At 47.3% G+C, this 11,898-nt stretch overlaps 1 protein-coding gene across 1 annotated transcript; it reads right to left on the reverse strand.

Annotated features, from left to right (window-relative positions):
* Positions 1-1,223: 1,223 nt before the first annotated feature.
* Positions 1,224-9,680, reverse strand: LOC124526518 (uncharacterized). Its single transcript, XM_047099530.1, is given in 5 exon segments — positions 1,224-1,262; positions 5,272-7,412; positions 7,415-7,699; positions 7,702-9,275; positions 9,538-9,680. Coding segments are annotated over 5 exon segments (4,182 nt in total).
* Positions 9,681-11,898: the final 2,218 nt, after the last annotated feature.

Genomic DNA, 11,898 nt, shown 5'->3' on the forward strand with positions numbered 1-11,898 from the left:
GAGAATCCCAGTTGGTCTCCCCTAGATTAAATTATCATTGCTTTTGGCAGAAAGCATTTGACCACATTTTTTGCCTTGGCCCCTAAGAGCCAATTAGCATACTTAAATCTAGAGCTTTGAGTAGCACCTCCATAGAGAGCATCAATCTACCTCCATAACTTTTTAATTGTAAACTTATGAATTATGCATCTATGAAAATGATGGCAATACGTGTGAGATATATCTAATTTTCTGTAATATAGAACTGCTAACAACAGAGTCCCCACTATTTCTTTTAGTATTGGATTGATTCCTAAGCCATTCTGAGTGTGAAGAGTAGGAAGATTATGAGGTAGTTTGTGGAAGGGAACACTTTATTAGTACCTACTCTGCTGGGATTGTGCTAGGCTAGACACATTTTCTTTAATCCTTAAAATCCTGTCTGAAGTGTCTTTTCAATTAAGGTTCATGGAGGTTTAAATCCTCCAGAGTCACATTCTTTTCACTGCATCCTTCTGGGAACAGCATTTTTCTAAGATATATATATATATATATGTATATATATATATATACATATGTGTGTGTGTGTGTGTGTGTGTGTGTGTGTGTGTGTGTTTCAAGGTGTTTCAAGTGGGAAGTTTAAAGGTGGGAAGGTGGGAATCGCCTGGTAAAGGTTTCAAAGTTAGCTTTGTGGTGCCCGGGGTTCTTCTCCTGCTTATCCTTCAGGCTCCCCAGAGCTGAAACAGAAGAGAACCTGGCTCTTAGCCTTCCTCATGACCTATTAGCAGGTAGGGTGGCAGATATACCCAAGGAAATAGCCTGCAGTCTCTATAATTAGACTAAAATAAAAGACCACAAACTGAACAAACACAAACCCTCTGAAACCAAACTTTGGAACAGATAGGTCAAGGACCTAAAATAGGGATGATCAATAAACTTGATATAAGGAACAGTGTGAGCAGCATGATGCAAGAGCTAGAAATCAAAGAACCAAGTAGAAATATGAGGAAAGTACGTATAAAGAGCACATATATAGGATATATAATAGTAGATATAGCCAAAGAATGAATTCCTGAGATGAAAGATGAGATGAAAGGAACAGAAAAGTATAAGAAAGGATGAAAGAAAATGTAAGATATGAAGGATGGCTCCAGTGTTTGGGAGACAAAGGGAAAGATAGGGATCATGGTTGATCAGAAAGATGACTAGGCTTAGTACGGCATGATTGTCCACAGAGGCATTATTTAGCTTGAATACAACTTAATAAAATTGAGACCAAAATTAGAAAATGGAATGTTAGCTTCTCTTGGGAGCGTGAGGGGAGAAAATCAAAAGATCTCCACCGACACCAACTTTCTTCTTCCTGCTTTATCCTGCAGTCTGCTTGGGTTTGTGATATATTTGACCTGGCAAGGACAGAATGTTTGACCATGCATATTCGCTCATCTGGACCAGATAATGTCCCTAAAATTATTCAACTATCTAAAACTACATTAAGTGACACCCCAAATCACAATGAACCATGTACAGCTTTTGAATTTGAGGAGGTCCACTGTGATTCAGCAAATAGCTGCCATGGTTCAGGATTGATTGGTGATAGGGCAGGGGAAAGTCCTGTGGTTTTCAGTGAGCAACAGCTTAGGTCACCCATGCTTGGGCACTTCTTTCGTAGAAGATGTGGCTTTCATGAAGATATGAGTATCCAGGCCTGCTGGCAATCTTGGACACCTGTTCTATTTATTGTTTAAAACCCTAAATTACCTGACAGAGGTCTGGGATCTTAATGTCAGTTTACTTTACAGACCTTTCATCCTCTGCTTACAGCTGTCATACTGCATTTAGAGAAGTCCCCAAGACCTTATTTCTGGTTTGGAGAAAGGAGAGGGTAAAGCTTGAGAACACACCTAAAATACTACTGCAGCTTTAAAGGATTTCTGTTAGCTTTTTCTCTGTGAATTAATGAATGGCAAGACCATTTACCCCAGGGCAGAGATGAGAACACACATAAAGCAGGCCCTGTATTTACCAAGAACTCTTCCCCACATCACTACAAGTGAGTTTAAAGAGGGCCTGGAAGGAAAGTGCCCCTCCCCATCATTCTGATGGCCCTGCAGTCTCTCAGTGAGGCAATGTTTACCTTGGTGTTCATGGGAATAAGCTTGGGGGCTCAGTGAACCTCCCCAAATCAAATGTAAGATTTGTATGCATTTTTCCAGTGAATCCATGTTTTCCCAGACGTGTTTCTGAAACCCAAAATGGTTAACACCAATTGTTTGAGGGTCATGGAAAGAATAATGTTCTAAAAATAGGGAAAGGAAGGAACTTTTCCTTCATCTCTTTTTTTCTGCTCTTGCTCGGTGACGTGCTGCTGCCTGTTCGTGGATGGTGGCGGTAGGGCAGCCTGATAGGCCTAGATGGTTTGGTTTAACTCTAATGAGTGGTGAGTTGAATTTTTAAGCATGGAATGTCATTGCTGCTGAGGATATTTGAGTGCCTAGTCCGCACCAGGCAGAGTCATGAGCACTACACATGTGAGTCCTTTTTATTCTCACAGCAGACTTAGGGATAGATACTATTATCCTCACTCAAGATGATGAAAGGCAGCAGGATTCATTCAGATGAGGGCAGTCTGATGGCCATTATTAAAGTCCAGTGGGAGTGCCTCCTATTTACAGAGGGCTTAGAGTGCAATGAAAGGAGGTTCTCAGGCTGCCTAAGCTCTACTTCCTCTGCTCCAATGAATTTAAAGAAAAAACCAAAAAGAGCTTTTCGAGTTCTTCTTGGATGCCACTAGATGGTGGTGTGCCAAAGGCTATTTCCTACCAGGATGTATAGCCAAGGGATACATCTTAAGTTCTGTTCTGGCATATAAAGATTTGCCAAATAGCCTGAAAGAAGAATCCTATGAGTGAGCTGGGAATCTCTCTTTACCTCCTGCCTACCCACTCCCCACCCCACCTTGCTCCAACATAATTCAAAGTGAATGTTTCTCATTTTGGCTACATAATGCGTCTGTTAATAATGCATCCTGCTTGCATCTGTCCCTTAATATAATTCTGGGTTTCCATCTGTAGAGCATTTGCAACCGGTGTGATGACTGTGTCCTCAGCAAGTCATAACTGTTTTACAGTGAAGGAAAGGCATTTTATCTTGACATCTTTACGAAGTTCTTATGGTGCACAGATTCCAATGCATTGAAGTTTTGAGCACCACAGTAGAGTGGAGACCAAAACACTGTGTTGAAACATTTTATTGCCGAAATCAGTAATGAGACAAGAACATTTTGACTCTTTACCTTTTCCTCTACCATATACTTTGTCCTCTTAAATAAAATCCTACTTTGGTATTCCCTGTTGTTATTGGTAGCTTTCAAAAACTTCCCCAAATGTAGGCAAGTAATCAAAATGTATTTTGTATCACTAGGAGTTGCCTGTTCCCAAGTTATATGTGAGTACTACAGTGAGACCAAAGCAATCTCATTCAATTATGAATTTTTCTTTAAGTAGTACAGCTTTAATGGTCATTGCTAATTCCACAGGGCCTTAAATATATTTTTATTGCACCCTTTTCAGCAGTTAGACACTGAGATGAGTCTCTAGCCTAAAGAGCCCTATCTAAAATTGTATATAATTCATGTACTCAATGGCCAAACTGGTACTATACCTCTTCTCCTTTACATAGGAATTTTAAACAATAGGATTACTAAGTGGTTGGATCTTCTTCCTTCTCATATGTGCCTGACGAAATGTCTGACAGTCTTGAGCTGTTTTTTCTAGAAGAGCACTAGGCCAAGTATGTATCATTGTGTGTGATGTACTGTTCAGGGGTTTTTGCGGTTCCTTTACAGATCCATTGTAGAGTTTTTGGTGAGATGGCAGTCTCAATTCTAACATTCCCATTTTTAGGCTCCCATGAATAGCCCCTGGGCTATCAGATTTCTATTTGCAACAACCTTTCCTTGTTATGCCCAGAATTCGTGACCCCCAAAGACCACCAGGGAGCCGAGTCCGGTGCAAAAGCAAAGAACCTTTATTCGAGCTAGCTCGAGCTCAATCCCCCACCTGCACCGACGCAGCAGTGAAATACCGGAGAGAGAGAGCGGGTTTCAAAAGCACAAAGGTTTTATAGGGATCATGGCCTTAGCCGATTGGCTGGGGAAGGGTCGTGGCCTCAGCCGATTGGCTTGCTAGCTGATTGGCTGGGGAAAGGCCAGAGTCCCGTCACGCAGGTTGCCGGGCGTGGTTTGATCGGGAAGTTTGAACGGGTGAGCGGGAAGTTACTCAAGGGGAGGATACGGAACAAGATGGAGTTGGCCGGCCTAGGTCTGCTCTTTCATTCCCCCCTTGTCATGTAGCTTGCGGACCCAATCATGGAACCGGCTGCATTTCTATTTTGTCCTCTCCTGTTATTAGGGGCTTGTACTGAGCACGGAGGACCATTAGTTGGACGGCCCCCACGCGGTCCCTGAGCTGGTGTCTATGATCTGCCAGGTAATGTTTTGGGGGGTGTGGGGACTCCCGGCAGCATGAGCAATGACAAGCAGAGTTAACAGAGTTACCAATATCAGGTGGGTCGAATGCACTGTAACTTGACCTTGAGCGGGTTGTGTTGGTCCCGAAAGATGGCCCATTGTGTGATGAAGTCCTTCCGGATCGAGGAGGGGTCCGCTGGCCGAACGTGGGTGTGATGGACCCAGGTCGCAATGCTGTCTACTTTGAGAGCGGTGGGGGTTGTCAGCATCACGATGTAGGGTCCCTTCCAGCGCGGCTCGAGGGTCTCTCGGTGGTGCCTCTTGACGTAGACCCAGTCTCCTGGCCTGTACTGATGAGGTGTCGGAGTCGGGCCAGCCTCATAGATGGCACGGAGGCGCAGCCAAAGGTCCTCGTGCGCCCTCTGCAGCCCTCTCAAGGAAAGAAAAAGTTCTTGATCTTTAAACTCAGCAATAAGTTCAGCTCGAAGGTTGGGAATAACAGGGGGTGGCCTGCCAAACATAATCTTGTAGGGAGTAAAACCCAGAGTGTAAGGAGTGTTTCTAATCCGGTAAAGGGCGTACAGTAGGAGAGTCACCCGGTCCCCGCCAGTCTCCATGGTTAATTTGGTAAGGGTCTCTTTTAGGGTTCTATTCATTCTTTCTACCTGTCCTGAGCTCTGGGGCCTGTAAGTACAATGTAATTTCCAGTTTGCCCCCATAGCCTTGGCTACTGCCTGCATTACCTGCAAGATAAAAGCTGGTCCCTTGTCTGATCCTACCATGGCAGGAAAACCATACCTGGGTAAGATGTCTTCTAGTAGCTTCTTAGCCACCGTCTGAGCTGTTTCATGCTTGGTTGGGTATGCCTCCACCCAGCCAGAGAAGGTGTCTGTAAATACTAAAAGATATTTATAACCATACTTTCCTGGTTTGACTTCAGTGAAGTCGACTTCCCATTGGGCTCCCGGTCTGGTGCCTCTGAGCCTGGTTCTTTTATTTGATGTGGCCCTCGCGTTGGTGAGTTGGCAGGTCTTGCAGGCAGATACAACTTGCTCTATTTTGGTGTCCTGTTGGTGAATCTTGATTCTGGCATGTCGGATTAAGTCTTTTAATTTTCGGGCCCCCATGTGAGTAGACCGATGCATGTGCTCTAATATTGAGACTCCGAGCCGGTCTGGCAGCACGAGCTCCTTGTTAGGTGTATACCACCATCCCTTTATCTCCTGGGCCATGGGGAGTTTCTTGATCCGCTGTAACTCCTCCTGGGAGTATTTGGGCTGGTCTGGTAAAACTGGGTCTCCTGGGTCCGGTAGTTGTATGGTCATGGTGGGGACTGAAGTAAGGGCTACTGCCTTGGCTGCCTGGTCAGCCTTTCAATTACCTCTAGCTACTGGGTTATCAGTTTTCTGGTGCCCTTGGCAGTGGATAATGGCCAGCTTGACAGGAAGCCATAAGGCTGTAAGCAGGTCAAGTATCTCCTGCTTATTTTTTATAGTCCATCCTTCTGCCGTCAGTAACCCCCTCTCCTGATAAATTGCCCCATGAATATGAGCTGTGGCAAATGCACAACGGCTGTCTGTGTAGATGTTAAGCCGTTTTCCAGCTCCCAGCGTTAGTGCCTTGGTAAGGGCGACGAGCTCTGCTCGCTGGGCTGACGTTCTGGAGGGTAGAGCTTCTGCCCATACAGTGTCCGTTTTGGTGACCACCGCTGCACCCGCGTACCTGTGTCCATCCTGCACAAAGCTGCTGCCATCAGTGAACCAAGTAGCCTCGGCATCGGGGAGGGGCCGGTCGGTCAGATCCGTCTGGAATCCATGTACTTGCTCCAGGATCCCCCCACAGTCATGTAGTGGAGCATCTAGTTTGGGGTCAGGCAGCAGGGTTGCAGGATTGAGGGCCGCAAAGGGGTGGAACCGCACCCGTGGAGGGTTGAGTAGGAGGCTCTGGTAATGAGTCATATGTGTGTTGCTCATTCATCTGTCAGGAGGCTGTTTCAGGACCCCTTCAATGGCGTGTGGGGTCGTGATCCAGATCTCCTGTCCTAGGGTCAGTTTGTCTGCCTCCTTGACTAGGAGTGCTGTCGCCGCAATAATTCTTAGGCATCGCGGCCAGCCGGCAGCCACTGGGTCTAGCTTCTTGGACAGGTAAGCCACCAGGCGGTTCCAGGGGCCTAAGGCTTGAGTTAGAACCCCTTTTGCTATTCCCTTGTGTTCGTCTACAAAGAGGTGGAAGGGCCTCGTAATGTCTGGTAGGCCCAGGGCTGGGGCACTTAGGAGGGCCTTTTTTAACTGATTAAAGGCAGTTTCTTCTTTTTCAGTCCATTTAAATGTTTTCCCCTCTTTGGTAGCTTCATATAGAGGCCTGGCGATCTCAGCAAAACCCGGAACCCAGAGGTGGCAGTAGCCGGCCGATCCTAGGAATTCCCTTACTTCCATTCAGGTAGTGGGAGTAGGGATCTTTAGGACAGTTTCTTTTCTGGCATCTGATAACCGCCGCTGTCTGCCCTCCAGGATGTATCCCAGGTAACTTACCCTCTCCCTGCATATCTGAGCCTTCTTCGCGGATGCCCGGTACCCCAAGGCCCCCAAGGTAGCCAGCAGGTCCTGGGTCCTTTGCTCGCAGTCCTTGGCCATGTCGGCAGCAATCAGGATGTCATCTACATACTGTAGAAGGGTGAGGCCAGGGTGCTCCCTTCTGTACTCACCCAGGTCCTCGTGTAGTGCCTCGTCGAAGATGGTGGGCGAATTTTTGAACCCCTGAGGCAGCCGTGTCCAGGTGAGTTGTCTGCTGTAGCCCTCTTCCGGATCATGCCACTTGAAGGTGAACAAGGGTTGGCTCTGGGGTGCCAGCGGCAGACTGAAGAAGGCGTCCTTTAAATCTAGTACAGTATACCAGACCCTGGAGGGCGCCAAGGAGCTCAAGAGAGTACATGGGTTGGGAACAGTTGGGTGTATGTCCGTGACCTCTTATTTACTTCCCGGAGGTCTTGTACTGGTCAATAGTCATTTGTGTGAAGCTTTTTGACCAGCAGTAGGGGGGTGTTCCAGGCAGACTGGCAAGGAACTAGTAACCCTAGGCTTCGTAGTCTCCGGATGTGTGATTGGATCCCCTTCCAGGCCTCCTGAGACATGGGGTATTGTTTGATCCTTACCAGACCTTCTCCTGGCTTGAGCTCTACCAGGACCGGGGTCCTGTGAATGGCTAGTCCTATCCCCCCCATCTCTGCCCAAACTGAGGGGAATTCTTGTACCATCTGTCTATATTATCTTCTCTCGGGAGCACCTCCTGGTGGAGGTGGTATTCATCCTCTAGTTTTATGGTCAGGACCTGAATGGGGTGGCCCTTGCCATCGGTGACCTGAGGCCCCCCTTGTCTGAAAGTTATCTGAGCTCCAATCTTGGTCAGTAAGTCCCGTCCTAACAGCGGGTAGGGGCATTCCGGTATTACCATAAAGGAGTGGGATACCCGTCCCGTCCCCAAATCTACCGTTCTTCGGGTAGTCCATGAATACTGGCTCATACCAGTTACCCCTTGTACCCAGGACTTCTCGTTGGCTAGCTTTCCTTGTGGGGTGCAGAGGACTGAATGTTGTGCTCCAGTGTCGACGAGGAAGTCAACAGGGGTCCCCTCCACTTTAAGAGTTACCCTGGGCTCGGGGAGAGGATCTGAACCCCGACTCCCCTAATCACTCAGTTCATCTAGCTCTAAGACTTTTACTCGATCAGTCTTGCTTCCCTTCCTGCCGGCCTTTTTCGGACACTCTCGGGCCCAATGCCCTATCTCCTTGCAGTATGCGCACTGATCCTTCTGCAGCCTCTGCTTCCCCCCCCCCTTGGTGGTTCCTTTACCTTTTCTTGCGTCGTCTGCCAGCTGCCCGAGACGGTGGTCTCCTTCCTCGGGGAAGTCAGCAGTGGTAGCTAGTAGTATTCTGGCCAGGTCTCGAGTCTGCTTACTGCTGGCAGCCGCCATGGCGCGAGCCTGCTTGTCCTCAGGAGGCTCCCGGTTATTATATACCTTTTCGGCTACCACCAGTAAGTCCTGCAGACTTTTTTCTCCTAGCCTATCTATTTTCTGTAATTTTCTCCTAATGTCTTTGGCCGATTGGTTTACAAAGGCCATGATAACAGCTGCCTTGCTTTCCGGAGCCTCTGGATCCATGGGGGTATAGGTACGGAATGCCTCCGTGATCCGTTCTAAAAAGGCAGCCGGAGATTCATCTTTTCCCTGTTGCACATCTCCTACCTTGGCCAAATTGGTTGGCTTTCTAGCAGCCATTCGGAGACCCCCCATTAGAGTCTGGCGGTAGACCCGGAGCCTCTCCTTACCTTCTGCCGTGTTGAAATCCCACTGGGGCCGAGTTAAGGGGAAGGAGGCATCTATCTGAGCCTGGTTGGTGGTGGGATTCCCGTCTGCGCCCGGAACTAGTTTTCGGGCCCCATTGAGGATTCTTTCTCTTTCTTCGGTCGTGAACAGGACCTGCAAAAGCTGCTGGCAATCGTCCCACGTGGGCTGATGGGTAAAAAGAACAGAGTCTAATAAATCAATAAGCCCTGCCGGTTTCTCGGAAAACTTAGGATTCTGAGCTTTCCAATTGTACAGGTCACTAGTGGCGAAAGGCCAATAGTGATGGGGCTGATTCCCCTCCGCGTCTGGGGGTCCGGTGGCTCGCAGGGGCAGAAGAGTGGAGTCGGCGGCGGAGGCGGATTGCTCCCTCTGAGCCCTTTGTCTGGTAAAGGGCGGCCTTCCCACTGGAGCGTTTCCGCCTCCCGCTCTCGGAACAGCGTCTGCCTCCCCCGGAGGGGGAGGATGGTGTTTTTCTGGCACCCTAGGGGGGTTATACGGGGGAGGAAAAATTAATTCTTTTTCAGTTCCCCCTCATAGGACAGGGTAGAGGGGTGCTGAAGGCTGGGTAAGACTTTTCTTGTTCTTCTTCTCTGTCCCCTGTAAAGCAAGAATGGGTTTTGGTTCTGGAGGGCATGGGGCGAGGAAGGGCTTAAGTCAAGAGGGTGGGCCTTCTACAAGGTCCTGCCAAGTGATAATGTAAGGGAGCCGATCAGGATGGCCCATCTTAGGCCGAGAGATGATACCCCTGACTCGGTGGATGCTGGGAGGTCGAAGGTTCCCTCTGGCGGCCATCCGACATTGAAAGTCGGCCACTCGCTAGAACAAAAAACCTGCCACTGACCCTTTCGGACTTCCACACTGAGGTTGTTAGCTCTTTGGCTGACATCCTTAAAGTGATCAATCATAATGGTTAGAGGGGTAGTCTGAGTCTGTCCCATAATGTCCGTCCAGTAAGTCCACAGAACAAAACAGAGAAACACAGAAACAGACAAACAGAGGGCCCTTAGAAACAGTCTTCCAACTCCGTGGGAGCAAAACCGAAAGCTAGATGACGGCCTCACGCCGACCAGCAGGAGTGACCCACCTCGTCTCAGACCTTTGGGGGGATTCCACGTCCCTCAGAAGGGAGGATCGGAACGTCTTCCAAAACCCCCAGCCCGTGGTCCTCCAGTGCGTCCGCTTAGACTGTGCGAGGCACCACCAGAATTTCAGAAATGAATTCACACAGAAGAGACAGGGAACGAACAGACGCTAACTGTGGCCAATCAGGCTCTTCGGGTCGGGGGTCCCTCTGGGGTCTTGGGGATCCGGGCGAGTCCCCAAATGTTATGCCCAGAATTCGTGATCCCCAAAGACCACCAGGGAGCCGAGTCCGATGCAAAAGCAAAGAGCCTTTATTCGAGCTAGCTCGAGCTCAATCCCCTACCTGCACCGATGCAGCAGTGAGATACTAGAGAGAGACAGCGGGTTTCAAAAGCACAAAGGTTTTATAGGGATCATGGCCTTAGCCGATTGGCTGGGGAAGGGTCGTGGCCTCAGCCAATTGGCTTGCTAGCTGATTGGCTGGGGAAAGGTCAGAGTCCCTTCACGCAGGTTGCCGGGTGTGGTTTGATTGGGAAGTTTGAACGGGTGAGCGGGAAGTTACTCAAGGGGAGGAGGCGTGGTCTGAGGTTTGAGCGGGAACTTCTTTCTGCGGTCATGGCCATGTCGGGGACATAGTCACTCAAGATGGAGGATACAGAACAAGATGGAGTTGGCCGGCCTAGGTCTGCTCTTTCATCCTCTGAAACACATAGGCAAGCACTATTACAACTTATATTTTTGCATCTACCAGAAAATCTATACCATTCTGTCTTGCAAATGTGACCATGAATATCAACCTGCTTTTTAAAAATGTATATTTATTTGCTATTTCTGCAAAGCAAACTGTACCACTGGACTTCCTCCCAAACCATCCTTAATATTGTCTTTGTGTGCTGATCTCACATGGACTCCTAATAGCATCTGCTTTCAGACTCCCCATCTTCCAACCTGGTGTCTCTTTGTGTTGTCTCCTTGCAGTGGCTGAGTTGAATATCATCTTAGAGTCACATGTTTTTTTCTCCCTGTCCCTAAAATCCACTTACGTTCCACTCCAGCCTTTCTAATGCACTCAATAATATGTCCTTATATATGTATTATTCCTTCAATGTACAATGGGAAGTATTCCAATTTACATAAATAAGTGGTTCCACGTTATGGATCTCAGTCTTTCTGTCTGCACAATTCTTTCTTTCTTTCTTTCTTTCTTTCTTTCTTTCTTTCTTTCCTTCTTTCCTTCTTTCCTTCTTTCCTTCTTTCTTTCTGGTTCTAATTTTTCTTCTAGTTCTTTAAAAATCTTAATTCCGGTATAGTTAACACAAATGTTGTATTAGTTTCAGGTGTACAGTATAGTGATTCAACAATTCTGTACACCACCGGCTGCTCATCATGACAAGTGCACTCCTTAATCCCCATCACCTGTTTTACCAATCCCCTTACCCACCTCCTCCCTGGTAATCATCATTTTGTTCTCTATAATTAAGAGTATGTTTCTCGGTTTGTCTCTCTCTCTCTCTTCCTTTGTTTGTTTTGTTTCTTAAATTCCACATATGAGTGAAATCATATGGTATTTGTCTTTCTCTGACTATTTCACTTAGCATTATACTCTCTAGCTCCATCCGTATTGTTGCAAAAGGCAAGATTTCATTCTTTAGAATGGTTGGGGAATATCTATATCTATCTATATCTATATGTATATCTATATAATCACATCTTCTTTATCCATTCATCTATCGATGGGCACTTGGGCTGCTTCCATATGTTGCCTATTGTAGATAATGCTGCTATAAACATCGCAGTGCGTGTATCCCTTTGAATTAGTATTTTTTTGGTAGTTTTTTTTTGGGGGGGGGGTGGTAAGTATCCAGTAGTTAAATTACTGGATCGTGGGGTAGTTCTATTTTTAATTTTTTGAGGAAACTCCATACTGTTTTCCACAAGGGCTGCACCAGTTTGCATTTCCATCAACAGTGCTTTTTCTCTGTATCCTTGCCAACACTTGCTATTTCTTGTGTTTCTTTACT

The sequence above is a fragment of the Lynx rufus genome, unplaced genomic scaffold (assembly GCF_022079265.1).
Source record: "Lynx rufus isolate CCGP_SWC_20201006 ecotype Redwood Valley unplaced genomic scaffold, mLynRuf1.p SCAF_5, whole genome shotgun sequence".
NCBI classification, from domain to species: domain Eukaryota; kingdom Metazoa; phylum Chordata; class Mammalia; order Carnivora; family Felidae; genus Lynx; species Lynx rufus.